Here is a 26,357-nt window from a genome sequence, read left to right as displayed (position 1 = left end):
CTTAGATGAATATAAAGTCTCTTAATGGGTTTTGTTGCTTCCATCAGTCCTACTTATTCTCAAGCGTGACCTCACTACAAACCACCTGATAGTGACTCCTTAACTTCACAACATTCAATGGCTCTCATGTTTCTGGGAAGAAAACCAAGCTCTTTACCCCAGCATCTACTTGGGGTTAATAGATCTAGGTTTGAATTTCAGGTTTAAGTACTTTGCAGCAGTGTGACCTCAGACTGTTGGGCTTTCTAAGCCTTTGTTTTCTCACCGTGCCTGAGGTCACTGAGGGCAGGACTATTTTTCACACACGGGTGCCTGGCATGTAGGAGGGACTAATCAATGTTGAATGAAGGGAAAGTATTTTAAAATCCACATCAAAAAATTGTTCCTCCTTAAAAAAAGAAAATCCTGATACACTATGCCACTTCCAACCAAATTTGACTTCGAGCTTTATTTTCTGATGATCACAATAAGGTGCCTTTGGGGATCCACACAATCAGGGATCAAATCCTGGCCACACCCCTGAGCAATCATGTGACCTTGGGAACGTGACTTAGCGTCTGTAAAATCTGTAAAATGAAGGTTTCTGAGGATTTTGTTCCCGAGGGTTAAATGAGTACCTCACTTGGAACGGGGGCGGGCGCATAGTGTTTGCCAAATGTTAACTATCGTTATCATCTTCATCAAATCAAGACCGTGGTACTTCACTTTGTGACTCTCAAGTTTGTATGAGAAAATCGTGCTTTATGCGTTGTTGTTGGCTAAAGTAGGGAAACCTGGAAACTCCTGCCGTGGAAGAGAGCAACAGGCGAGAAAAGCGAGTTGCTGAATCCCAGCGCCTCAGAGGTGGGAGGGGGGAGTTTGGTCCCTAATTTGCTGATGAGGAAGTGGAGGGGTGACGTGTCCTCGAGTCTCATTCAAGACACAGCCACAGCTCTTTATTGAGAGTAGGACCAGGGCCCCGGGGGTTGCTATGGTTAAACTGTAGGCGGAAACTAACACTCTTTGGAAGGCAAGACAGGAGGAGCATTCAGTTATAAAAAACGGTCAAAAATTGGGGTGAAACTAAGTTCGTTGAGCAATACATCAAATGAGTCAACTGTGGACCCAGTGAAAGCGAGTTGCTAACTGAACTGGCATTTTACGAACAGGGGCTTTCTACAGAGCCCACTGACTCAGGACGGCTTCGATTAACAAACTCCCGCGGCGCTTCCCGCAGGACCGGAAAGCTCGGAGCGCGAGAGATGAATGGAAACCAGAGTCTGGGGCGCGCCGCTCGGGGGGCGGGGCAGCCGCGGGCGGGGGCGGGGCATTGTGAGTCACATGCCTGCGCTCTGAGGAGGGCGCGTGGAGGGAACTCTGGTCGTGATTGGTCCGTCGTAACCAGGTAACCGAAGGACACATTCCGGTAGGCAAGGGCCGGCCGGGCTAGCTACTTTCAGTCGGGAGGTGGCAGCGGAAGGAGGAGGAGCTCCGGCTGCGCTCTCTCCCTCAGTGGCTGCGCGTCTCAGCGCTTGTCTGGTTCCCAGCCCTTTTAAATAAGCGGGTCTGGTCACCGCCCTCACAGACTAGTTGGTTCCGGGGAGGCAGCGGCGGGGGTGCGGCCGGGGCCGGACCCCTGCCCGGGGCCCAGCGGCTGGGCAGGGGTGCGGCCGGGGCCGTACCCCTGCCCGGGGCCCCGGCGGCTGGGCGGACAGGAGAGCGGCGGGCGAAGTCGCGTCTGCATGTGCGGCACAGCCCCGGCATAGCCCGGGGCTGCCAGTGCCCGCCGCGCCATTGTTGGGGGAGGGGGCGGCTTCTGTGCTCGGCGGAGTCGGGGGACGAGCGGAGGCGGCGGCGGCGAGGAGTGAAGGCGCCCCATGGGGAACTCGCTGTGTTGTTGCCTGTCCCCCAATGCCAGCCCCAAGTCGGGCCGGCGCAGGGGGTCAGCGGAGCCGGACTGCGAGTCTGAGGTCTACAAGGCGGCGGCCGGGAATGCGGTGGCAGTAGCTCCGGCGGCGGCTACCGTGGAACCCGCCGAGTTGGATTTCGCAGGTGGCGAAGGCCACCACCTGCAGCACATCAGCGACCGGGAGATGCCCGAAGGTAAGAAGCGGCGGGCGCGCCTCGCCCCTCGCGGGGTCGGCGCCGTCTGCTCTCGGGCTTACCTCTGGCCTCCGCCGCCCCCAGGGTCCCCCGGGAGGGAGACGCCGCCTAGGGCTCCTTCTTGCCCGGAGTTGGCTCTCCCAGGGCTGGGCACCGGGGACGAAGGCTGGCTCTGCTTGGCGTCCCCACCCCTTATTCTTTACCAGTCGCGTCCGGCCAGTCTCCTTCCCTCTTCCCTACCCGAATGCCCAATTCTTTCCCCCGTTCCCATTTCCCAGCCCGGCCTGAGACCCTCCAATCCGCGGCCCTTCCTGTTCGTGGTTCTATTTAACATCTCGTGGGACTTAGCAGAGACTTTCTGGTGTAGTCTCTCTTTTCTTAATGCAAACTTAAATACTCTAACTTCGGCGTATCCATCCCGTCTCCCTATCCAGATGGTACCTAAGCGAAGGAACTAGGTAAGGGCCTGATGACAGATTTCTATTCCTTAAGGTAGTTGATACTCGAGACAATTAAGACAAACATTAGAGGATTTGTCATTTAAATTCAAAATAGAGATGGACAGAGTCAGTGTGGTGTTCTTAACTAAAATTCTTTGGATTTTAATGTTTTCAGTCGCCCTGATAGAAGCTACTTTATCCCTTCTAACTATAATTTGAACACGATAGGAAAGAAAATGGTGGGAGAGGGGCTTAAAATAACTGTGAACGGTGTGAAACGTTACTGCCACGGCTGCAGAGAATAGTTGTTGGGTTTTTTTTCTTTACCAAAGGAGACCCCATGGAGTTCTGATTACTTTTAAATTCCCACTTTGACACAAGTATGTCTTCAGTTGCACAGCCTTAACCGACTTCTTTTGCACGTTGCCTGTTCTAAGGGAGGGGTGAGGTGGTTCCTGAGACTGCTGGACAGAAGTTTCAAAGGAGAAAAAACAAATTCAGATTGTAATTTGTAATATAAAGGTTTGGGAGTTAACATACCACATCCATCCTGCAGAAAAATGTCTCCATGGCTCCCTCCTCCTCCGCCCCCCCCCCCCCCAGTAGAATACTATTTAACTTTAGGAATGTTCAGGTAAAAGTTCTGTAGACTAAGTGGCTGGGGGTGGGTGTTGTCGGGGAGGAGAGGAGAGAGAGAAGAGAGGAAATGTTTGATTTTTGCCTCTAGAATTTTGGAAAGGGATGGCTCTAGGTTAAAAAAAAAAAAAATTCTGGGTAGCATAGTGGCACTTTAATAAAGACTGTTCTTTGAAGTATAAAACATTGTATCATAAAGATGTTAAAGCCCCACTGGCCCATTTGTTTCATTTAAATGCCAGAGATTATTTCATTATTTCATAGACGAAATGTCTTACAGCTCTTCTATTTAAATTTTAGTTGGGTTTATTTAATTTCTTTAAAAGTTAGAATAATGAAGCCTGTGGATTCACCCTTATGATGGACGTGGCTTTGTAAGTGGAAAGTACTCCCTTTTCAGAATCGTTAGATATTGTGAAAGAATGAACAAATTATGTGAATTAATTGTAGCTTTAAACACAAAGCATGTAAGTACTTGTGAAAACTGCTCTGCTTGTTGCTATAAGGTAAGCCTCTAAATGATTTTTAAAAACAGTTAGTAGTTGGCTAGTGTAGGATGAGAGACGAAAATTGGACCTTTATAGAATTCTTTTAAGATTTACAATGCATTTTCTTGTGTATTTCACTCGGCCCTTCCATCTACAAATAAGGCCCGTATATATTCTCCCTCTGTTGCCGATGAAGAAGCCAAGACTTAGAGATCTGAAATGACTGTGTAACACAGCTACTGAACAAAAGAGACAGACTTGGGAGGTGGTAGATATGCCAAATTCAGTTCTTGGGATGCTTAAGAAACTGTTTAGAGTGCACCTTATATTTTATTATAATTTATCCATAAGTTAGGCCTATCTCAGCATACTCCAGTTTTGATTATTGCCATTCCAGTTTATTGTACACAACTCAGAAGCAACATTTACCTCTCCATTCTCTGTCTGTACATACATTGCAATGGATATGAATAAAAGTAGAAGTCATGAAATAGCCTAAATTTATCAGTCAGGTAAACACGTTGATATAATTTAAAGAGTTTGTTCTGGTGAAATCCAATTGAAGCCGAGAATGCCCTGGACAGAGGGACATTAGGGGAAGCTGGTAAGCGGGCAGGTAAGGTACTAAGCATTTAGCATACGACTATGTATGATAAGGAAGGAGTGCTAAATCAGGAACTGGAAAAATAGAGTTCATGAGTACAGAATTTACCTTTTTATGTTTAACATGATTGTTAAAATTTCATTTCAATTTGTCTTTTTTGGGGGGGCATTCGATAAAGTGATAAGAGAAACCTCAATTTCAGCATTTGCCTATTAATTAAGTTTCCATAGAAACAAGGTCAGAACACCAAATATAAAGTACAGGCACATTGGAAGTTTGCTCTTCATGTCTTTATTTCAGACAATTTTGTATCAGTTTCCCTGGAAACTGAGAAATACCTACTCAGATATAAAACATTTTGGCTTTTCTACAGTGAAGAATTATTTGGTTACTTAGAGAAAATCGTACATAAATGATGCTCTGTCTTGTTCTTCAGAAACATTGGAGAAGAACATGATTTCTTCAAGCCATCTCAAAAAAGTAACTCCTAAGAACGTAGTATAGATTTCAGATAGACTCAAAAGAATTTTTTACTACTTTGTCTTTAACAGTATATCTAATATAACTGATGGTAGTGTCATAATAGAAAAGAAGATGCTACGGTCCTATTATCTGATTTTATTTTTATTCATCAACTTTTCATACAGCCTTTATGTTCTGACCTTAGGAGCTTTGCTAATTTTCTGGTGAAAGGTGCTCTCTCAAGTGACCCCTACCTCCCATCCCCCTGAAGAGTGGGTAGGGAAGGAATTGGCAATATGATGTGGAAAAACCTCTGAGCAACAGATCTTTCCTTTTTTTGGTGACAGTATTAATGAACATTTGATGTGAAAGATTGAGAAAACACAGAAAAGTCCTTCACTCACACTCAGAATATCCAGAATTTTTATTAATATTTTGGTGTTGATTCTTCCTGAACCTTTTGTATGCATATAAACATAACATTGTGTTTATTTTACAAAGATGGGATTGTTCTTTATGTGCCACTTTGTAACTTTTTGTTGTAAAGAAAAGTAACGACATGAAGCTCCTGTAACCGTGCTGACACCTAGAGAGTGCTCCAGGGTGATGTATTTCCATGCAACTGCGCATAGCTCTACAGCCTGCCTTTTACCAACTGTTTACTGGGCCATCGAATAACCTTGGAGCATAATTCATTTACCCAGCCTTTATGGTTGAGCATCTTTTATAATCCCATTATAATGCTTTATTCAGGGGACACAGATAAAAACTGATGCATTGTATTGATACTTCTCTATAGCATTCTGATTGTACACTTTGTCTTACGACTTAATTAAATTCATAGGGTGAGTCATTTTGTAGTAAAGGTATTTTAACATTAAATGTTCTTTTTCCAAATTAAAGTTACCATTGATTTTTCACTGAACATTAGATTTCCTCTTTTAGGTTTTCGTGGTTCTTGGTAACCTGTCTTGTGTCTTTGATTCTGAGTAACTAAACTACTACTCTAAGAGATCTGAAATTAACTCTGGTCCTAGGTGACAGACACATCAAAAGACAGCATTAGAAGAAATCTTAGATGATGTGGGAAAATTGGGAAAACCTTAACTGGTTTTGGGTACACTGAAACATGATTATTAGGCACCATTCCAGAGGCAGGACAAACAGTGGTTAGACAAGACAAAACCCGTATCCTAACTCAGGTCCTTACTTTCTAGAGGTGCCTGGGGGCTGACGACACAAGAATAACATCAGGTAGTGAGAACACTAAGAAAGAAAATGAAGGTAATGGGCTGGGGAGGAGGACAGTTTTACAAGGGGTGGTTAAAGACAGCTTCTCTCCTTAAGCGACCCATGAGCAGTCCTAAGAGAGCCGTGTGAGGCTGTGGGAGAAGAGGCTTCTGTGCAGTTCCTAAGAAGGGAATATGCTTGATGCGTGCCAAGGACAGAAAGATGGGTGGCTGCAGCTGAGTGAATGAATGCCAGGAGGAATATGGGGGATTAAGACCTTGTATGCCTAGTGGGCCTTGACCAAAAAATATGAATTTTAGTCTAATTGTAATGGGAAACCATTGAAGGATTATATGCAGGGGAATGATGTTAATTCTTAGAAAAAGGGAAGGGGGGTAGAGAGGGCGGAGGGAGATCAGACCAGCTACTGTGTGAGAATAGACTGTAAGGGTGGAAGGAAGCAGAGAGGGAGACCAGTTAGGAGGCTGGTGCGGTAGCTCAGGTGAGAGCCAACAGTGGCTTGAACAAAAAAGCGATATTAATAAGGGTCTAAAATAGGCTGTAGTATATAGATTGCTCTTGCATTTCATTTGATTCTCACCATGTTCTGAGTTAGGTAGTGTAGGAATTCTTCTCTTAGGTATAAATTGAGTTGTCCAAGGTTTTAAAAATGAGTATTGATAGAGAGTAGGACTGTAAATTCCAAATGCATGGCATATAGGAACAGAATTTATTGTTGACATTATGTGAGCTTCTTTGGAATACTACCTTTTTTCTCAGCCTTTTTTGTTGTTGTTGTTTTAGTGTATTAAAGTAATAAAACTTAAGAGTTAAAACAGTAACACTGCGTAATGTGAAATGAAATGAAGGTAACTTGCAACCCAGAAAGGTTCTTAAAAGTCCAAGAAACTGAGTAAAGTGCTCTTTAGAAATATATAAAGCCAGGTGTACTTACCTATGTGTCACCTCTCAGTCATGATCACTGTAACACTGATTGAGGATTAAAATAAGGCAAAACTGAGAACCAGGGTAGAGGCAGGTACAGAAGCAGTTGGAAACCAGAGCTGGGAAGTTTGGAAGCCAGGATTGTCAGAAGCTAGGAAAGCAGGATCAAGGCTTGGGTGAGCAGTAGCCTGGCAGGTGCAGGAGCCTGCTGTGTACCCGCTGGTGAGGCAGCCCAGCTCAGGGCTGGCTGGCAGGAACTCCCTGACTGCGGTGGAAAGTGTGGACGCAAAGAGATGAAATCATCAGTTTACATGGTAATTGTAAAGATTGTAATGTTTGTATTATGAGCCATAAAACTAATACACTGCACAGTATAGGGATGCTAGGGCAGTTCAGTAAATGCAGTGGTTACCGTTAAGTAAACTGGTGCTCAGCAGTTGGCCCAGAAACTGCTGACATCTCCTGTTTATTTGGAATATATTGAAATCAATATGTCGATATTAATCGCTTTCTGAAATATGCTGCTTCTGTCAGATGCTTTCTTGGTCACTTCCCTCTCCCTCTAATATTTTAACAAGGACAAATCATTTATCGACAGTTTGATAGCATAGTTTTAACACTTTTAGCCTTCAGTAATGCATTTCATTTGTTCTAAGTTGCCTATGTTTTCACACTTTTAACAACTGCAATTGAGATGGATCTTAACAACTGGTAGAATCTTAGATTGGAGGAAAAACAGTACTCAGTGTCGGTGGTGTTTTACAGGTTTCCTCTGAGGAATGTTTACATGAAGACCGAGTTTAATTTTTTTTTAATCATACTTTTTCTACATCGACCTATCATGCTGTCAAATAAGTTGCAATTTAAATTGATAATACAAAAATGATGGGTCTTAAAATACAGTTTTAATCATAACCCCTAATCATGAGCTCAAGAATATTTCTCCTGGGTAAAACATTCTTAGAGGTTTCTAAAGAAATAACTTTCGGAAGAATCCATGTAATTTCCTGAATGCACAGTAATTCCCTGAAGTCTCTAAATTACTGTGTGTGCATGTGGTGGGGAGAGGGATGAGAGGGATGGTGGGTGGTAAAGCTTTGCTTAATAGTTGGCAGTCTTACCTTTGTGATAGTGAAGAGTGTGGTAGGTTTTATCATAGTCTCCTTAGGCTCTTGGGAAGATAGTTCATGGGAAGTGCAGAAATATTGTGTGTATGTATGAGTTTACTGTCTAATGGCTCACATGTCCATTCTATAAGATAGTGATGTGGTATTTTTCATTAGCAAAAAGTGCAAGTTATATAGAAAATTGTTAGTTATATAGGCTATAAACAAAAGATTAATATTTTCTGAAAACCTCATGCAAACTGACAGCAGTAGGGCTGGTGTTTACAGTACATTCAAATGATAGGCCAACTCACCAAAGTGGAAATAACACTGATAACTGTGGGAAAATGGTCAAACTGTGTAATCAGAAGAAATACAAATTAGATCTACAGTGAGGTTCCTCATTCATATCAGTAGGAATTTTTTTTTTTTTTTTCAAGTATCCAAAGCAAGGGTAGGAACTCAAAATGTCATGATTGGTAGCATTATACCCTAATGTGCCCCCCACCTTCTTTAGGAAGCAATTTAGCATTGTACATGGAGCCGTGAAAGTGATCTAACCTTTTGGCTTAGTCATTCCACTTCCGAAGATCTTTGCTAAGGAGATAAAACCATTATTTTAAAAAACTATGTACATAAAGATTTTCCTCATAATATTTTAAGAATAGAACTTTGTAAGCACCAATCCCCAGCAATAGGGGATTGGCTAAGTCCAGTATAGGAATAACACTTGATGGGCCAGTGTGTATTCATTAAACAATAAATATGCAACAGTGGGGTGGAGAGCGCTTGTTAGTAACAAGAAGACATAAATTGTACACTAATTAGAGCTTTTTTTAACGTATAAGAAAAGCAACTAAAAGTAACAGTTGTGAATCATTGTGTGTTAATGATTGTGAATGGTTGTGTGTAACTTTTAAACAGAGCATCGTTTTGTCTCATGCAGATTTTTGTTCATGATATTTGATAAAGGAATGAGCAAGTGACTTTTACCTTTCCCCACCTTTAGTGTGATCATCAGTACTGCTGATTAACCAGGTCTCCTTCAGTTGCAAGTTAAAAGAACATCACAGAGTTAAGCACTACTTGACCCAGGAGTTAAATGATCTCCTCAGTTCTGCTCTCCTCTGTTGATGTCTCCTGAAAAGCCTTTCCCCTCATGATAGCAAGGGGAGTGTCCAGCAGCTCAAGACTAGCTAAGGATCCTAGAGTACAGTTCTGCCTTTCTCTTTTCTTGGCAAGCCCCAGGACAGCTGTGATTGATTGGCCGTTCCTGGATCCTGTGCCTACCTTTGAACCCCCTAGGATAGAGTAGGGAGAGTGCCAGCTTTTTTCTGGTCACTTGGGCTAAGTTTACTTTTTTTTTTTTTGCATGTTGTCATTTCTTTTATCCCAGCCTTCTTGACTTTTGTATTTAGATCTGTAGTAGCACATCTTGGTTTGGCGGCTGTGTGTGTGTGTGTGTGTGTGTGTGTGTGTGTGTGTGTGTGTGTGTGTGTGTGTTAAAGCTTGCTTCTCTTTGATTCTGGCACTTAATTTTCCTGGACTTCCATTGAAAATTGTTAAGTTTTACCATGCCATAGACACTGATAAATAAGACAGCTACTTTGCAAACATTTCTGCTTATTTTTTAGATTCAAATGTAGTCTATTTACTTTCTTTTTGGTATAGGTAAGTAGTCATGAATTCTTTCGGAAGCTATAGGTTAGAGGCAGCTGTGAAAGTCTCTGCCTGCCATTTTGTGTACAGCTGAAATAATTTATTTTCCCATTGTCTTAATTTTTCAAATATGTAGGAGAAAAAAACTTTAAAATAATTGTATGGGTCTTTTACATAAAAATGTTGAATAGAATATTTTCTCCAAAAGCAGCTTGATAAACTTCAAATTCAGTGAAGGAATTTTCATGAAGAACAAAGCAGTTGGTTTAGCTCTGTAAATTACTAGTGCTGGCAATGACATTAAAATGGATGGCTCAGATTCCTGTTAAAACGGGAAGTCCAAAATTACTGTTCGTGCCACATTCTTTCTGGGTGGGAAAAGGGGATTCTAGGTAGATACATTTGTGAAATGCTGGGTTAGACAGAATTCACTACTAGACTAATTAGTTTTTAATATATCAATGTGTGTATTCTTTGGATTCTCTAAGAGGCAGGGATATATTTGTATTTCACTTTGACCATCAAAGCCATCTTTCAAAAACAGATCAGTTATTATGTGGTTTGGGAAATAATTGCCTTAACCATTACTCTTTATCTGAATCTTGGTCCAGTTTCTTAAAAGATTGGTTAAATGGTTTGAGATGGACTTTGCTGAGGAAGTGTCATAGGGCTTTTATGTTTGTTTGTTTGTTTGAAACAACAACCTTACTATCCTGTGTGGTAGCTTGTGCTTGTTTTGTATTTCTGCCTAAATAGAAGACGCTATCCCACCTTGGTGCAAGGTGGGCTACAGGCAGACCCACCTTTTCGTGTAGGTATGGCCAAAATTTTTTTCTAGTAGCCCTATGATCTGCTCCAGAAAGTACTCTTATTGAAGCCCCAAATTAATCATGCAGCGTGGAATGAAGAAGTGAGTTTAGCTTTGGAAATAGAGGGCAAAGTTAAAAATCACTCTCATGGAAGTGTTCCTCTAGATTAGAACATTGAACTTTTATGTAGTCCTCTTAAATCTGCCATGATGAATAGCCCCCAGATAAACCACAGCCAATGAAATGAGTTCATTTGTTGAATGGAGTTAGAATTAGCCATTTGATTGTCTGAAGAACATTTGCCAAAAGCAACTCACTTCGTTTTGGCATATTTGATATATTGAGCTGGTATCTGACAGTAGTTGGCCACAGCATAACTTGCTTCTTGAGACTGTTCCTGGAATGTGCTAGTAATATCAGCTTTAAAAGAGGGTGACTGAATTTTTAATTGATAAATAGGAGGGGAGTCACATATATGATTCATCTAAAAATGGCATAGATTATTTAGGTGCAAGTTAAAGAAGTCTAAGACATAGCCATGGTTTTACTCCACATGTATGGAGAGTTTCTACAATTTTGCTGTTTCCCAATAGAATTTTTATATTGTGCCTTTACTAAAATTGCCTTTTTGTCATTACTAAAAGCTCTTCTCAAGACTATTAATAAGTGGTTTCAATCAATGTGTAGCTATCTTTAAAATCATGTATTTTTCTACTCAACTAAATCACCACACCTTTTTCTCTTCTTCCTATACAGACTTAGCTTTGGAACCAAACCCTTCTGACCACCCAAGGGCAAGCACCATTTTTCCGAGCAAATCTCAAACAGATGGTAAGGCAATGCTTTTTTTTCCCTGAGAAAAAGAGTGAAAACTGTTTTTGTTTTGTGTATTATAGGAGGTATTTAGAAAAACTCTTACAGTGGTTTAAATGTTTCACTTTTTTATGTATTCACTTGTCTTATTTTAATATGTTGATGATACAGTTTCCTTTAGTTGTCAGTGTTTTAGGGAGGAGAACACTTAGACTATCTGTTTATACATTTTGCCACCTCTTTATCAACATAGTCAACTGGCCACATGATTTAGATGTGGTCTATTTCTCCATGCTACTTTGTCCTTTTCCCCTTGCTCCGAAGAGCACATATGTTAAAGACAAATGATAGGGTTTAGGTCACAGTTAGGTTTTCATTTGGTCAAATCAGAAAAATCAGTTGTTATATGTGGGAATTGAGCCTTGTGATTTTGGCCCTGTTTTACACAGTGTTCAACCAGACGAGCCTATCTCACATCCAGATTTATGCTACTCAGAACTTTTAAGCTATTCAAAACTTTCTCATCCTAATGTAGTGCTGTGCCAGGGTAATAAGAGCAACATGCCATATGGGGTTTTCCAGAAGATTATCCTCAGCATGTGAAACTCATATACATTTCCTGTGTCCTCCTTGTTTTAAGATGAGAATCAGAACCGTAGAATTTTTTGCACTCCTGCTTGCCTGCTTGTCTTCCTGAATGTTATGTTAAATCCTAGTTTATTTGCTAAAAAGCCATACGTGACCAAGTTTTTCAGTTGATTACGAGAGCAGGAATACAAGAAGTGAACATTCCATAATATTTAAAGTGATGCAGCACAATAAAAAACGGAGGTTTGGTTTTTTGTTGTTGTTGTTTTGCTTTTGGTTTTTTTCCGTTAGATCACTGGTTTTTATAAAAGGATATAACTCAGGAACAGCCAGATGGAAGAGATGCATAGGGCCAGGCATGGGGACAGGGCACAGAGCTTTGATGCCCTCTGCAAGGGTACTACATGCTCACCAACCTGGAAGCTCCTGGGGTTTCTAACTTGCATTTTTCTAGTGTGTGTACTTGAGCCACTCATTTCTGGTTAGGATTGCTCTATTTCTCAGTTTCTTCCAGAGCCATGAGCTGCTCACATGTAGAGGGGCTCTGGAGACAGTAAAAGAAAAGCTGTCCCATGCCTGTCTCTCTCTTCAGCCTTAAGGAATCCGTGCCTGTGATGCCTGTCTGGAGTTAAAGGAGGCAATGTGAGCAAGAGTGTGGCCTAAGACCCTCTTCAGGCTTTTATTCTTCTGGCCTTTGTTGGAGCAAAACCGTTTTGTGTGCTGTAGATATGTTCATTTAGGTCAGCACACTCATTTTAAAATTTACGTTTAACATAGGTTACTTTCCAGTTGTGTATTTTTTCAGTAAGGTATTTGAGTAGGTTACCATTAAGTGGTTCAGGATGCTTCCAGAGATCCTGGTGCGTTCGGAGACGAGTGCCTGGCCAGAAACTGGTTCTTAGAGTCGTCATCTGTAGATTGTGGTAATTAAAGTAAGCTGTGTGTAAATGAAGACTGAGAAAATACTCCTGGCTAGTAGTTCAGCTATGCAGCAGGTACATTTTTTTATTAGCTAAGTTTCTCACCTGGCCTAATTTGCTTTGTCCTTTTCTTTTGTAAATGGGGAGTCTTTCATTTGTGCCTAATACAGAATATCTATTAGGTCAAAAAAGTGAAACTAAGTTTTTAGATTTTATTTATAGGACTCATCTTGCTGGGTGATTTAAATTATATATTTTGTTGGAAATTATTTTAAAAAATAGAATGGAATTCTATCTCATTGTGTTATTGGTAATCCATCAGATAATTAGTGACTACTTTTATTTTTCTATGGCATTTGTATCAGAATTCATCAGTTAATTTTTTTTATTCTTAGTGCGGGAAAAGAGGAGGAGCAACCATTTCAACCATGTAAGTAAACAGTTGAAAAGTTAAGAAATTAATAGTTTGAATTAAAAATATGTCTGCCATGATTCCTAAAAATATGATGGATCCAATACTGTTAGCATGGACCTCTTTTTTGTAGATTTTCTAAATCTCTATTTTCCTAATTATCAAATGGATTCAGGAAAGTCTTTGACTTAGTAGTGCCCATTTTTTAAGGGTTCTGACATTTACGTTAAATTTCACTAATACGGTTGTAGTATAAAGATCTGCCTTAAATTCTTTTGCCTTATTTTTTTGATCTTATTTTTTAACCAAAGTAATAAAAGTATAACAGGTAAGTTAATTTTTAGCACTGTCCATTGACTTCTTGTCATAGCAGGTGAAAGCTGAGCTTCTTCGCTCCACCATGACGTTATTTCCCTCCCTGTGTTCCCTCAACATGTATCAGTTTTTATTAAATCAGAATCAATGTTTACATTACTACGACTCTGCAAATATTGTGCATTGCTGAGCCATAGAGTTCTCTGACTGTGCCTCCTCCTTGTACACCCTTCATTCTTTTTCTTAAATATTAATGAAATTGGAGCACTTCTGCACTTCTCTAGGATAACCCAATCCCCCTTTTCCTAGCCAACGTGATCTCACACAGCCAAATGCAGTAAGTAGCTCCCTGCCCGGTCTCCCTGCTTTCACATTCTTCATTTTTTCTGTGGAATTAATTTCCTGACTATATTCACTTGCCTGTTTTCTAACAGCTATTTTTTTCCCCAAATGTTTTAACATTTGTCACATGCCTATGAAAACTATTTTCCGTCTACTAAGCCACATCTGTTCCATTTATTTCTTGGAGACACTTTGCCCCAATCTTTTGTCTTCCTACTCCCATATAGACTAGTGTTCCCCTAGGCCTGCTCTATGCCTCTTTTCCTGGGATATCTGTGTGAAGTCATCTGGGATCTCACATAACTCTGCTCTCTTATGTTGGATCCCCTATGTCCTAGATTCTGTTTCCCTCTTGTCTTGTTATACTTCCTTGTTTTACTGGAGCACATTTTCCTGGGAAAAGGGCACATGGGCAGAAAGTTTAGAGAGATCTAGCCTCTCTGAAACTCCTTCTATTTGATAAAGTATAGAATTCTCAGTTGAAACTAATTTTTGCCGTTCTAAAGACATTTCCCTCTCATCTTCTCATTTACACTGTTGCTCTTAAACCTGTTGACATTGTATGGTACATTGTACATTACCGATTTTAGTCATTTTCCCCCATCCCTTCCTTCTCGGGAACCTTTTAGTACCTTCCCTCTCCCTGGGATTTTGAAATTTCATAATTTGGTTTGGTATAGACCTTTTTGGTGTGTTTCTTTGATATTCTGTTTTTTTCTTCCAGGTTCCTATTATTCAGATGTTGGAAGTCTTAGACTTACCAGATCGCTAACTTTTTTCCCCTCCTGCTTTGCATTTTGTCTTTTTGTCCTGCTTCCTGGAGATTTCCTTGACTGTGCTCTAATCCTTCTATTGAATATATTGTTTTGTCTACCTTATTTTCAATTTATAGAGTTCTCTTATATCCTGTCATTCTTTTTTTCACTGATGCAATTTCAAGTTTTCATTTGCTCCTGAGTTTTTATCACTCCCATCAATTCCTTCTTCCCGTTTTGTTTTGTTTTTTTTTAAAGCGTCCTTATATTTTATTTTATTTATTTATTTTTTGGCTGCATTGGGTCTTGGTTTCTGCACGTGGGCTTTCTCTGGTTGCGGTGAGCTGGGCCTACTCTTTGTTGGGTGCGTGGGCTTCTCATTGCAGTGGCTTCTCTTGTTGCGGAGCACAGGCTCTAGGGCGTGCGGGCTTCAGTAGTTGCGGCTCATGGGCTCTAGAGCGCAGGCTCAGTAGTTGTGGCGCATGGGCTCAGTTGCTCTGTGGTATGTGGGATCTTTCTGGGCCAGGGCTCGAACCCGTGTCCCCTGCATTGGCAGGCGGATTCTTAACCACTGCGCCACCAGGGAAGTCCCATTCCTTCTTCCTGTTTTGATCTCTTACTTGTTGGGGGCTTCCCTCAAACGTGTGATGGTCCTTGGCTGTCTGTTAAGATCTAATTGGAAGCATCACTTGGACAACTCGTTAACTGATGGGCCTCACTGCAAGGATTTGGGGACCACGCCTCTGAACTCTGAGCCTGCCTTGGGTTCTGTAAGACAAACTGGTTTTCTTGTTCCTGTCCTAGTCAGCCTCTGTAGGTACCAAGGTTGTGCTTCCTCTGTTCTGCCATGTCAGTTACCACTCCTTTATCTAGTCTTTTCACCTTTCAAACATTAAAAATCATCTGCTGTTTATCCTGTCTTATGTATAGCTTTTTTAAAAAATGCCTTTAATTCTAATGAGATGATATCTGAAAGAAGGGGGAGAGGAAATAGATTTGTGGTCAGTCTACTCAAACTTAGATTTATTCTTTGAATATAGGTTCTGAGTTTGAAGTTTAATGCAATATAATTAACGATATTAATTCAGACAATATTTTTGATTATACCTATAATTAGAATATTATACTTTTCTACTAAGGCCTTGAGTATGAATTCTATTCAAACCACTCACCCTACCATATTGTCCATTAATGTGCAACATAGATGGAGTATTACAGACTTTTCAGTGAAAGTCATTGATTCTTAATAAACGTATCCAAAACTTGTGAAAAGGGGGAAGAAAAAAGTGAACTTCAGCTTTATTCTCTCTCTTTTTTTTTTTTTTTTCATTTATATACTTTTATTTGGGAATGTTTAAATCAATACAGAGAAAACGAAATTTCAGAGACAATGAATATCATTAGTTTGGATATCATTACTTTATTATAAAAGAAACACGGAAATTATTTACAGGATGAAAGATTTCAGAACTTCAGTGGCAGCTTCACGTGATGCCATTGGGGGAACGGGCAGCTTCACGTGATGCCATTTCAATAGTGACTTATTTTAGTCGACATATTTTCCAAGAATGTCACCATCTCTAAATAAGAAATAATCCTTGTCATCTAGAACTACTTTGGTGCCTCCATATTCTGGGAGAAGAACTTTATCTCCAACTTTCACACTAACTGGTTGAATCTCTCCACCCTTTCCTTTAGAGCCTGATCCAACAGCTACTACCATTGCTTGCAATACTTTTCCTTGCGATTTTTCTGGAAGCATAATGCCTCCTTTGGTTACAACTTCGGGTGCACTTCTTTCAACTAATACTCGGTCAAAGAGGGGAAGAAACTTTCTAAATGCCTGTCCTGCCATGACTCGGGTTGCCGCACTTCGTACTCTCGCTCTCTCCAGCTTTATTCTTTTAATGGGTTAAAATCAGAGGCGGTAGGCACAATGGGAGGAGTCATTGGGTGGGGGCAGGATTTCAACAGGTACTTGACCTTTAATGATAAGCTTTGAGGGTTGTTACTTACTAGCCTCCTAGGTATGATTATTTTCTAGTCTTCACCATTAAACCTGCAGTCTACTAAGCAACCTTTCCCCTTATAAAGATTGTAAAAGTCCATGTATTTTGTCCTTAGTGCTGAATGAAGATAAATACTCTTCTTCAGTGACCAATTGAAATAATACCTATGAACATTAAACTGTCAGTAGTGTTTTTTGCTACTTGTTTTTTTTTTTTTTTGTATTTGCATTTTATACCCTTATGTGTGTCAGTGCAGTTTATTGAGGTTGTGAGCCAGCAATGGTAAAGCTTTAATCATAAGGGACAGTTATCTTAAATTTTCAAGCAAGATGAGAGGAAAGTAATCTGCTGGCAGCTAACATATCTAGGCTTTGCTCAGAGGCTTCAATTCTGCCATCCTTTAGTGAACACTAGATGCTGGAAAGTTTGAATAGTTTCAGGAGTAGGCCTGTGGAAGTGTTTCTTTTGTAGGATCGAGCCAGTAGACTGTAAGTTGCTGATACAACTTAAATGAGCCCCCATAGGATTATAGAGCACATCTAATTAAAAATTTTAAATGTTTTAGCAGTAATATTTCCAAAGACAAATCAATATACATTCATAATAGAAAAAAAAGTTTTTAATAGAGGAAAACAGGATAAATAGCACCCAAAGCTCTACCAACTAGTCTATATTTTGGTACATTTCCTTACTATTTTTATTCCCCTCATATATATAGATTTTTGGTCAGCATTGACTTTTATTACGTGTAGTGTATGTCATATTATACCCTAATAGTAGTGACCTTAAAAGATAACCTGCTTCGTTTAGAATCAAAGTATTTGAATGAGTGAATTTTCATTTTTCATGCTGTATCTGTTTTTTGAGATTCTAAAATTACACATTAACCAAATAGCTTAAGGACCATATCAGAGTTTTAGTTTAAAACATTTCTAGCTTGAAGGAGAAATTAGTCTTCCAAATAGTGATACTGTTTCAAATATGTTACATCTAGAACTTTTTGTTAATAAGGAATAAGTGGCTTTGCATAAAGCATCTGAAACAAGCAAAATGGTGTTTTATATATGCCATTTGGATATTTCTGATTATTGGATACTGGCAATTTTTATTTAAATGCTCTGTATTTTAAAAAGTATCAACTAGATTTTCTCCCTGCCTCACCTTTCATGTATTTGTGGAGGACATTGATGGGAGAGTGTGACAGCATGGTGAAAACTATTTTATATTAATAGGAGGAAGGAAGGCTCATCTGAATTAGTAAACAAACAAAAACCAAAACCAAAACCCAGCTTTAAAATTGTTCGTATTCTGTGGTATTAAAGAATGCTACTCTTCCTTCCAGTGGCTTTCAGTGATTGGGATTTGGTTATTGGCCTTACTTTAAGGAAGAGAGTTGTCCTAACATAGTTTAGGCCATTTTAGTATTTGACTATTGCCGTGTTCATGGGCTCTTCACAAATAAATGGATACTTCTAAAGTGTTTTAAAGATAGTTCATTCTCTAGAGGGTCTCAAAAAGTTCTTTGTCACCTATCCAACACCACTGTAGATAAATTCTCACGAATTTGTACCTTTAGTAAGATTTACCTCCAGTTGTAACTGATCTTAAATAATTTCTCAAACACTTGTCGAATCCTAATTTGTCCCAGATTCTGTGCTCAGTAGCTGGAGGTAGGAGAAGAATCTTCCTAACCTGGAGAAGCTTGTTTACTTAAGAGGGTGGTACTATGCAAGCAGCTGAGACCATGGAACAGTTGGTAAATTAGATGTGTGAGTGTGCAGAAAGTGAGAAGTTTTGTGGTGTGCCTGCTGGCAAAGGGATCCTAGAGGCAGATGGGGTCAAGCTTGCTGGGACAGGAGGAAGAAAAAGGCATTGCAGGCAGAGAGCAGCATGGGTGAGGCAGGAGTGTCAAATAACACGTAGAACAGAATTAGTACAATTTTGAAATGAATGGCAAGTATTCTCTGAGGTTCTCACTTGAGTAATGTCATGGCAGTCTTACTTAAACATGAAGTGAGAAGTTAAATTCTCAGAGTTGTTTTATCCGTTTTTTTTGGATGCGAGAGAATCTTTAAGCAGTACCTTTTTGTCCTCCAGATAAGGAAATTGAGGCCCAGAGAGACTTATGGCCCCCAGCTTTTTAGTGATAGAGCAGCCCTGGCATGCCCAGCCTCTGATTGGAAAACGTTTGTTTCGTCACACTGTCTCCTGAACATTTATTATTGGTGTTCATTTACTGCAGTGAAATGCTCCTACATCGGTATTATATAAAGCATTACGTTTTATTGTAGTAAATGAATAGAAATAGGAAATCTCAGCTGCATTTCATTGCTTAAGGAAAAAACCCTGAAATCTTATTCTAAACTTTTTACATTATTATAAAGGTAATTTATAATAGGTGCTTGCCAGGTTTGATTATAGGTACTATATCAAGGCAGCATTTTAGAACCCATTTCTCAAAGCTCGTCTGTGGAAGTCAGAGTATAGAGGTTTCCCATAGAGCTGCACATGATATCACACTCAGGCAGTTCATGGAGTGTAAGAAAAATCTTAATGCTTTATCGTTTGACATTTTAACCGAGGAAAAACACACACTTGATAGGTTTAACTTACTGTGACATTTTCTTCTATTTCCCTTCCCCTTCAGGTATCTCCAGGGCAGCTTACTAAAAAGTATAGCTCATGCTCAACAATATTTCTAGATGACAGCACGGTCAGCCAGCCTAATCTTAGAACCACAGTAAAATGGTGAGTACAAGTAGGTTGCCAAGGGCTGAGTGACAGACCCCCTTATCGCTAAAAGCATCCTAGCCATACATAAGTTCATTCATTTGAATTGTCCTTTTCAGTGATCAGGTTAAAAAACTGGTGTCAACTATAGATTGATTTCAAGGACCTAAATATGAATTTTCAGTTTCCATTTTAATCTTAGAGCGCATGATAGAAGGGAAAGTCAGTTAGCAAATAAGAAATCCCAGAAAAAGTATAAATCTTTATTTGACGCGTTTCTGTTGCTAAGCCATTGTTGAACACAGTGAGAAAGAGAGGTGCTTTTGATTGGCTGTTTCTAGAGACAATTATTACTGTATGAGTTGTAGTCCTCAAACAACGTGCACTACTTTGGAAGCTGCTCTTAGAAGAAGGAACAGCTTGTCCCCTGCTGGCACCAAAGCGAATCTGCATTTAAATTTAATTGGAGTTTGTCAGATTTATCCCACTGTGCTTTTTTTTTTTTCCTGCACTCTTTCTGTATGAAATTTTACTTCTCCTTCCTGTCCCCCAAAGAGGGGGAGAATATATCAAACCAGTCTTAAGAAATACACACTCAAGCTTAATTTCTTTGTAGATGAAATTTGTTCAACTGAGGTTTTAACTTAATAGACACATTTAAGTTTTGTTTATATATATATATCTCCAACACACTGTATCACTCACAGCAGAGAACAATAAAAGAGGTGAGGTTTCGGAAACATGGCTGTGGTCAGGCTTATACTTAAGGAGACACGAACAGTGTCATGATGATGGAAACTATTCTTTAATTTCTGGGAGCACCTCATAGTCCACAATTGGAGATGCACTTTCAAAACACCCTAATGATGAACCTTTCAAGCTTATTTAAGAGAAAAAAACCAAACGGGATGCAGAGCTTCTTGCCTCCTCCCTCGCGGTTGTCCACGAAACATTAACATCTCCTTAGGATATGAATGTTGATTTTCCAGAACACAGTTTGGGAAATGCTATTTGAAAATATTAATGTCCTCATCCTTAATTTTATTTGTTGTCTTAATTTTATAAGCTAATTGTATTTTTAATTGGTTTTTAATGTGCCAGCTTTTTTTTTAGCTATTTAAATTCTCAGTAACTTCTACTTTAATTAAAGACAGCAAGTTCACAGTCATAATAATGTAACTTTCCTCTCTTGCTTACAATAATAGTTGCAGTCAAATCATGTTTCAGCAAAAACTGAGCCCCATCTCTAAAGTCCTGAGTTTGGGCACTTATCACATAATCACTGAATGTTTTTCTTCAGCCAAGACACTGAATCTGTGGGTACAAAAACCACTCTACTTTGGCTAGAGTCGCAGCTTCTTTTGAATTCAAAAGAGTCTGATGTCCAGTATATAATTCAAAAGTACTTTGAAGGTTAACCTTGCTCAGGGACTTCCCTGGTGGTGTAGTGGTTTAAGAATCTGCCTGCCAACGCAGGGGACACAGGTTCGAGCTCTGGTCCGGGAAGATCCCACATGCCGCAGAGCAATTAAACCCGTGCGCCACAACTACTGAGCCTGTGCCGTAGAGCCCGCGAGCCACAACTACTGAGCCCGTGTGCCACAACTACTGAAGCCCACGCACCTAGAGCCCGTGCCGTGCAACAAGAGAAGCCACCACAGTGAGAAGGCCGCGCACCACGACAAAGAGCAGCCCCCGCTCTTGGCAACTAGAGAAAGCCCGCGCGCAGTAACAAAGACCCCATGCAGCCCCAAATAAGTAAAATGGAATAAAATTTAAAAAAAAAAAAAAAGATTAACCTTGCTCAGACAAGAAGGTTTCATCCTTTTTTTTTCCCGACCTAGTCTAATTTTTGGAAGTACAGTAAATTTTAATTTGCTCTCATGAAGTTTTAGAAATGATCATTCATCACATTCATTATTGGTGAAATAAAGGTTTACTGAGAAAATTAATAGGGCCAATTGGCTTTTAGGAATGATTTTGAAAATGTTTATCATGGGGTTAGTTTTCAGTGGGGTAGTTGTTCTCAGTGGGGTAGGTGAGCCTTATTAGAATCACTTATGCAACTTTTCAGGATATATGTTTCTGGATGCGCAAAGTCCACCCGCCTGCCCCCGCCTCCAAGACACAGTGTCTGTGTGTCTGTCTGTCTGTCTGTCTCTCTCTCACCCACGCACACACACCTGTTGACAAGATGGGGAATGATGTGAAGCATGATTATATGGACAAAAGCATCCCGAGTGATTCTCCGATCTTAACCCTAACTCATTCATCCCTAAACTTTGCTGCACGCTGCAGTCATCTGGGGATCTTTAAAAACAGTCCTGATGCCCAAGTCATACCCAGTGCCGGTTAAATCAGAACATCTTGAAGCAGAAGCCAGGCAGTTTTTAAAGCTTCTCAGATGATCCCAGTGTGCAGCTGAGCTTGGGAGCCACTATTTGGTTAGAGGGCAGGAGAAAGAGAACTGCTTCTGATAATTAGTGGGACCTTAGGTAAGTCAGTTTTAAGCCTTGGTTCCCTTATCTGTAAAATGGGTGGTTTAATTAAATGTCATCTACGGTTCAGTGGTCCTTTCCATCATAAAACTTCTAATGCTGTGATTTTAAAATCAATTTGAAGATGAAACTTTGAAGCACTATAGAAGTATCCATCTTTGATGCTAACGGTGTTACAGGCCTTTATACAAGTGCTAAGATTCTATAGACCTATTCTAAAATTCAGATTTGCCTTCCCTCAATTATTTTGAGTTTCATTTTAGACACTGAGAACAAAGGGGAGCATATAACTTAACCAGAGAACCCCTTTGTTGCCTAATATACAACATCTGTGAATAACTTAGGAATATAGTAACTTAAAAAAGACTACCTAAGGACTTGTATCTATCTGTTCGTTAATACTTTATTTAAAATAATTTGGAAATACCTGTCATTAATAGGATACTGTGTAGTATTATGCTGTCTTATTAGCACTGCTTATTTCAGGATAGCTAGACCTATCATCAGTTTTGTGGCTATAAAATTTTGCTATTAAATTTTCTAATAATTATGTAAAAGTGATTTGAAATCATTTTGGTATAGAGCACTTTTATTATTTACTTTTAGGGAAATAATGGAAAACGGATGGGTAGGTGGATAGCGAACTAAATCAACTGAAATGCAGGGGCTAACAAAAAAACCACACACACACACACACACACCCCCACACACAAACTACTATATGGCTTAAATTTAAGCATGTGTATAGATAGATATAACTTGTACAGGACAGAAGGTTTTGTGGGTAGAAGGACAAATGACAGGGGACATATGTAATAATTTATATATTATAATAATCAATCAAAACATGCCTTCTAACAGCATATCTAGCATTTTGGGTCTCCTAATTTTGCTAAAAGCTGAAGAACCTAAAACAAGGGGGAAAGCACCCATGTGGTACTGTTCTGAATTCGAGGATTTCGGGGCCACTGGGCCTCTGGAAGGTCTTCCCTCCTTGCTAACCCCTTTTTAAAAATGTCTTCAGGCCTGATATGATAAAAATCAGTGATGACAATGTATTTTTTTTCCTCCACAGTATGACCTTAGCAATATATTACCACATCAAGAACAGGTGAGCTCTTTTAAAACCTATCTTGTTATTCCAGCTAATTAATTTACAAGGTATCAAGTTTAGTGTTAGGTAATAACTATAGATGTTACTGGCATAAGCTTTTATTATTAGAGTGCTTTTATTACAATATAGAAGTGAATCATTTATTTTTCTCTTAGGACCCTTAATTCTTAGGTTACTGAGCATCCCAAAGAGTATTTGTTTATATGGGTTATATTGATAATTTACTGTATTAGAAATTGAAATTGAGAATTTAAAAAATTAAATCCATTGTATGTTAAAACAGGGTTTGCCTTAGCACTATTGAAATTTTGAGCTAGATAATGCTTTGTTGTGGGGTGTCGTCCTGTGTGTTATAGGATATATAGCAGCACCCTTGGCCTCTACTCACTAGATGCCAGTAGCACCTTCTTCCCTCCACATTACGACAACCAAAACTGTCTCCAGCCATGGCCGGAAGTCCCCTGGGGGACGAAATCACCCCTGATTGGGAACCCCAGTGTTCAACATAAGTCATTTTTTTTTAATGAAAAATAACTATTTTCCACAACAAAAAATATTGAGAGAAAAGTATCTCCTCAATAGAAGACAGCTGATTCTCATATCTATTCTGTCTTCAGTCATTTGTTTTGAAGAAACAATATGAAGAAGATCCAGCCGCTTGCAGATATATATTTGGAAAAAGGTGTATTTTTAAAGCCTTCAGATAATTTGGTATATTCTTTGATACTGTACCAAAAGTCTGCATGTGCTAGTTTCTTAAATTAGTTAAAATGGAATTCTAAATCATATCAATGAACTTGTAATAAATACTATGTTAAATTAATACCCATTGATCTGTCATGCATACTGAGTAGATCTTTTTACCTGTACCTGACTTTATAATATTATACATTGGTCATTTGGAAAGTATTGGTTCACATTTCTTTAGACAGTGTCAAAAACTCACTTTTGTTAGTATCACCACCAGTCTTACCAGAAAAGTCTTTTAAGTGTTGAGAAGTTGTCAAGTTCACAATCGAAGGTAGAAGTTTTCCAAAACTCCTGATATTTTTAGCTTGATGGCTTGAATTTTATCATTGGCAACAAATAACTTTAGAGTTATTTTCCTTGAAGTGACAGGCTCACTTTGTTCATTTTTGAAAGAATGACTGTGTCAGTTGTACATTCAAATAACGATGGTGTTCGATGAAAAAAGTGTTTCAAATAAAGATGGTGTTCTATGAAAAAAATGACTTACCGCCAAGTCACAAGTGCTTTTCCTTAACACAGCCATATTTCAGTATGTAAAAGTGCTTAATGCATACTTTCCACTTATTCAGAATATTAAAAAGAAGGACCAAGGTTTAAGAACACTATTAATTTTTACTCTTTTATCAAGGATGTTCTTCAAGCAGATTTTTTAACTGCAAGTGGCAGTGAATAATTGAATGACTTCTAATTCAGTTTGGTACCACTGCCTTGATTCATGCTCAGAAACCAGCAGTTTTACCCACTTTTGCTTTTATACATCCATAGCAAATGTCACACAATGTGAAGGGCAGGTAGTGTCTTAGTATTCTTATAAAAGCAGTTTTGACCTCTTGGGCCTCCTGAAGGAGGGGATAGGGGAGAATCCCAGAGGCCTGCAGACCACATTTAGAGAACCGCTGTTCAAATGAGCGCAGTGTATTAGTGTGGTGAAATTTTAAATTAAAAAGCCTGGTTTCTTTTAAAATAAAAAGACAATTACATTTTTAACTCAAACTATTTAAAAGAGACAAGAAGAAATACACAATAAGAATATAAAGAACTAAAGAGAAAAAAACGGGAAAAAACCATGAATCTCATATTCACATTGATTGAAGTTAGAAGAATTTATTGCCCACCACCACTGCTTTATAAAATGTTCTTGCATATTCCAGTGTGAGGTTAGAGGAGTGAAAATATATTGGTTTACTAGCATTGCCTGTTAGGGAGGGTCAGTGCTTATAGAGGCAACTCTGGCTGGTTGTTGTAGAAAAGGTTTCACAGAACTTGATGTGCTGAGTAAAAATAGGTCAGGAAACCTTTCTAAGGGTGGAATCCAGGAGAAGAATTTATAAAACTGTTTGCTTCGTTGAAGGTTAAGCTTCCTCTACCCCTCTGTCTACTCCTAGCCGATATTTTACTAAGATAGTAAGTCCTGAATTAATTTTTTAAATGCACATTCTTATTTTATAGAGTTGCAGATAGATCCTTGGATATTTTTGATGAGAGATTACATCCACTCACAGTAAGTGTCAGTTTTATTGAAGTGGTATTTTTCTCTTATACAGTTGTGTTTATTTCATGCTGATTTGCTTTGAAATTAATTACTAGAAGAAAATTACTTCCTCCAGCTCGAAGTCAAATTCATCTTCCTTTAAGTCTTCTTCCCCACGCCATGTTGTGTCTAGTCATTTTCCCGAAGGCGTGTTGTATAAGGGGTTGATGGATATGAACCGAGTTGCACTTTGTGTGAATAGTGAGCAGGTAAGTAAACATACCCAAGTAACAGAAAATGTATCTTTTTAAAGGATGATGTTCCATAGCATCAAACAATATAAATATTTGTAAATAAACCTAATATGATAAGGCCTCTAAGAAGAAAATTAGAAAACTGTTTACATTTTAAACGAATTAAAATGACAAAGTTTTAAAATTCACTTCTCCGGGTGCTCTGTGGCCACACGTGGCTGGCGACTGCTGTACAGGACAGCACATTCTTAGAGCCTTATGGTTACAGGACACTGGAAATGTGTTTTCAAAGTTGACTACAGAAAAGTATGACATATGGTGATCAGCAAGACTTTTGAGCCTAAAAGTATTGGGTTGGCCAAAAAGTTTGTTTGGTTAGTGAATATATTGTTCAATAAAATGCTTGGTGAAAATGAAAACTGTGTCTTTTATTTTTACTTAAAACCAAATGAACTTTTTGGCCAACCCAATAGTTTACATTTGGTTAGAATTCTGTGGGGAGGAACGTGGAAATACATAAATTTTCTGCGGTTGTGCCTGTATTTTTCTTTAATGAATGGTGGTGAGTACTGGATCACTGTGGTATTTTAGGATCCCATTGTTTAGATTTAAAAGACTACAAGACATGTCACCCAATCAGAATTATTTTAAGGGGCACGTGGGCCCAAGTGTGAAGACTGCTATCTTAAGGGTACTTTTAAGTATTTTTCTTCCGTGGATACTTAAATTGCATTTTTTCTCCCTTCAGCGAGAAAAGATTCCAGAGGAATACTTCGAGCATGATCCTGAACACAAATTCATTTACGGATTTGTTCATACTCTTTCTAGTGCCGCACAGCTAACTGCTGAAGGTGCAGTAGTAACTTTGGTAAGATATTTTTTCTTTCATAAAGCATCTGTAGAAATTTCTGTCTTGTACACATGG

At 39.3% G+C, this 26,357-nt stretch overlaps 2 protein-coding genes and 1 long non-coding RNA gene across 4 annotated transcripts in view; 2 read left to right on the top strand and 1 right to left on the bottom strand.

Annotated features, from left to right (window-relative positions):
- LOC309653534 overlaps positions 1–26,357 on the top strand; it is a 250,798-nt gene that overhangs the window by 137,236 nt on the left and 87,205 nt on the right. The gene's annotated exons all lie outside the window — the stretch shown is intronic.
- Positions 1,808–26,357, top strand: part of LOC309653533 (cyclin-Y-like protein 1) — a 33,972-nt gene continuing 9,422 nt past the window's right edge. Inside the window, exons 1-7 of one of the 2 annotated variants that reach the window (XM_082478458.1) lie at positions 1,808–2,082; positions 11,218–11,292; positions 13,178–13,212; positions 19,263–19,363; positions 22,919–22,954; positions 25,157–25,208; positions 26,181–26,300. In XM_082478458.1, the coding sequence (XP_082334584.1) occupies positions 1,857–2,082; positions 11,218–11,292; positions 13,178–13,212; positions 19,263–19,363; positions 22,919–22,954; positions 25,157–25,208; positions 26,181–26,300 (645 nt within the window). In that variant the 5' untranslated portion in view covers positions 1,808–1,856. The remainder of the gene's footprint in view (positions 2,083–11,217; positions 11,293–13,177; positions 13,213–19,262; positions 19,364–22,918; positions 22,955–25,156; positions 25,209–26,180; positions 26,301–26,357) is intronic. The other variant, XM_082478459.1, reaches the window with a different exon arrangement.
- LOC309653536 (10 kDa heat shock protein, mitochondrial) lies at positions 16,048–16,484 on the bottom strand. The gene has a single exon (XM_082478460.1). The coding sequence runs from the start codon at positions 16,459–16,461 to the stop codon at positions 16,153–16,155; it is 309 nt and encodes a 102-aa protein (XP_082334586.1). The 5' UTR covers positions 16,462–16,484; the 3' UTR covers positions 16,048–16,152.

The sequence above is a fragment of the Balaenoptera physalus genome (genome assembly GCF_965194825.1).
Source record: "Balaenoptera physalus genome assembly, contig: HAP1_SCAFFOLD_559, whole genome shotgun sequence".
NCBI classification, from domain to species: domain Eukaryota; kingdom Metazoa; phylum Chordata; class Mammalia; order Artiodactyla; family Balaenopteridae; genus Balaenoptera; species Balaenoptera physalus.
Note: the sequence above shows the minus strand (reverse complement) of the source record. Positions and strands in the feature narration are given on the sequence as shown.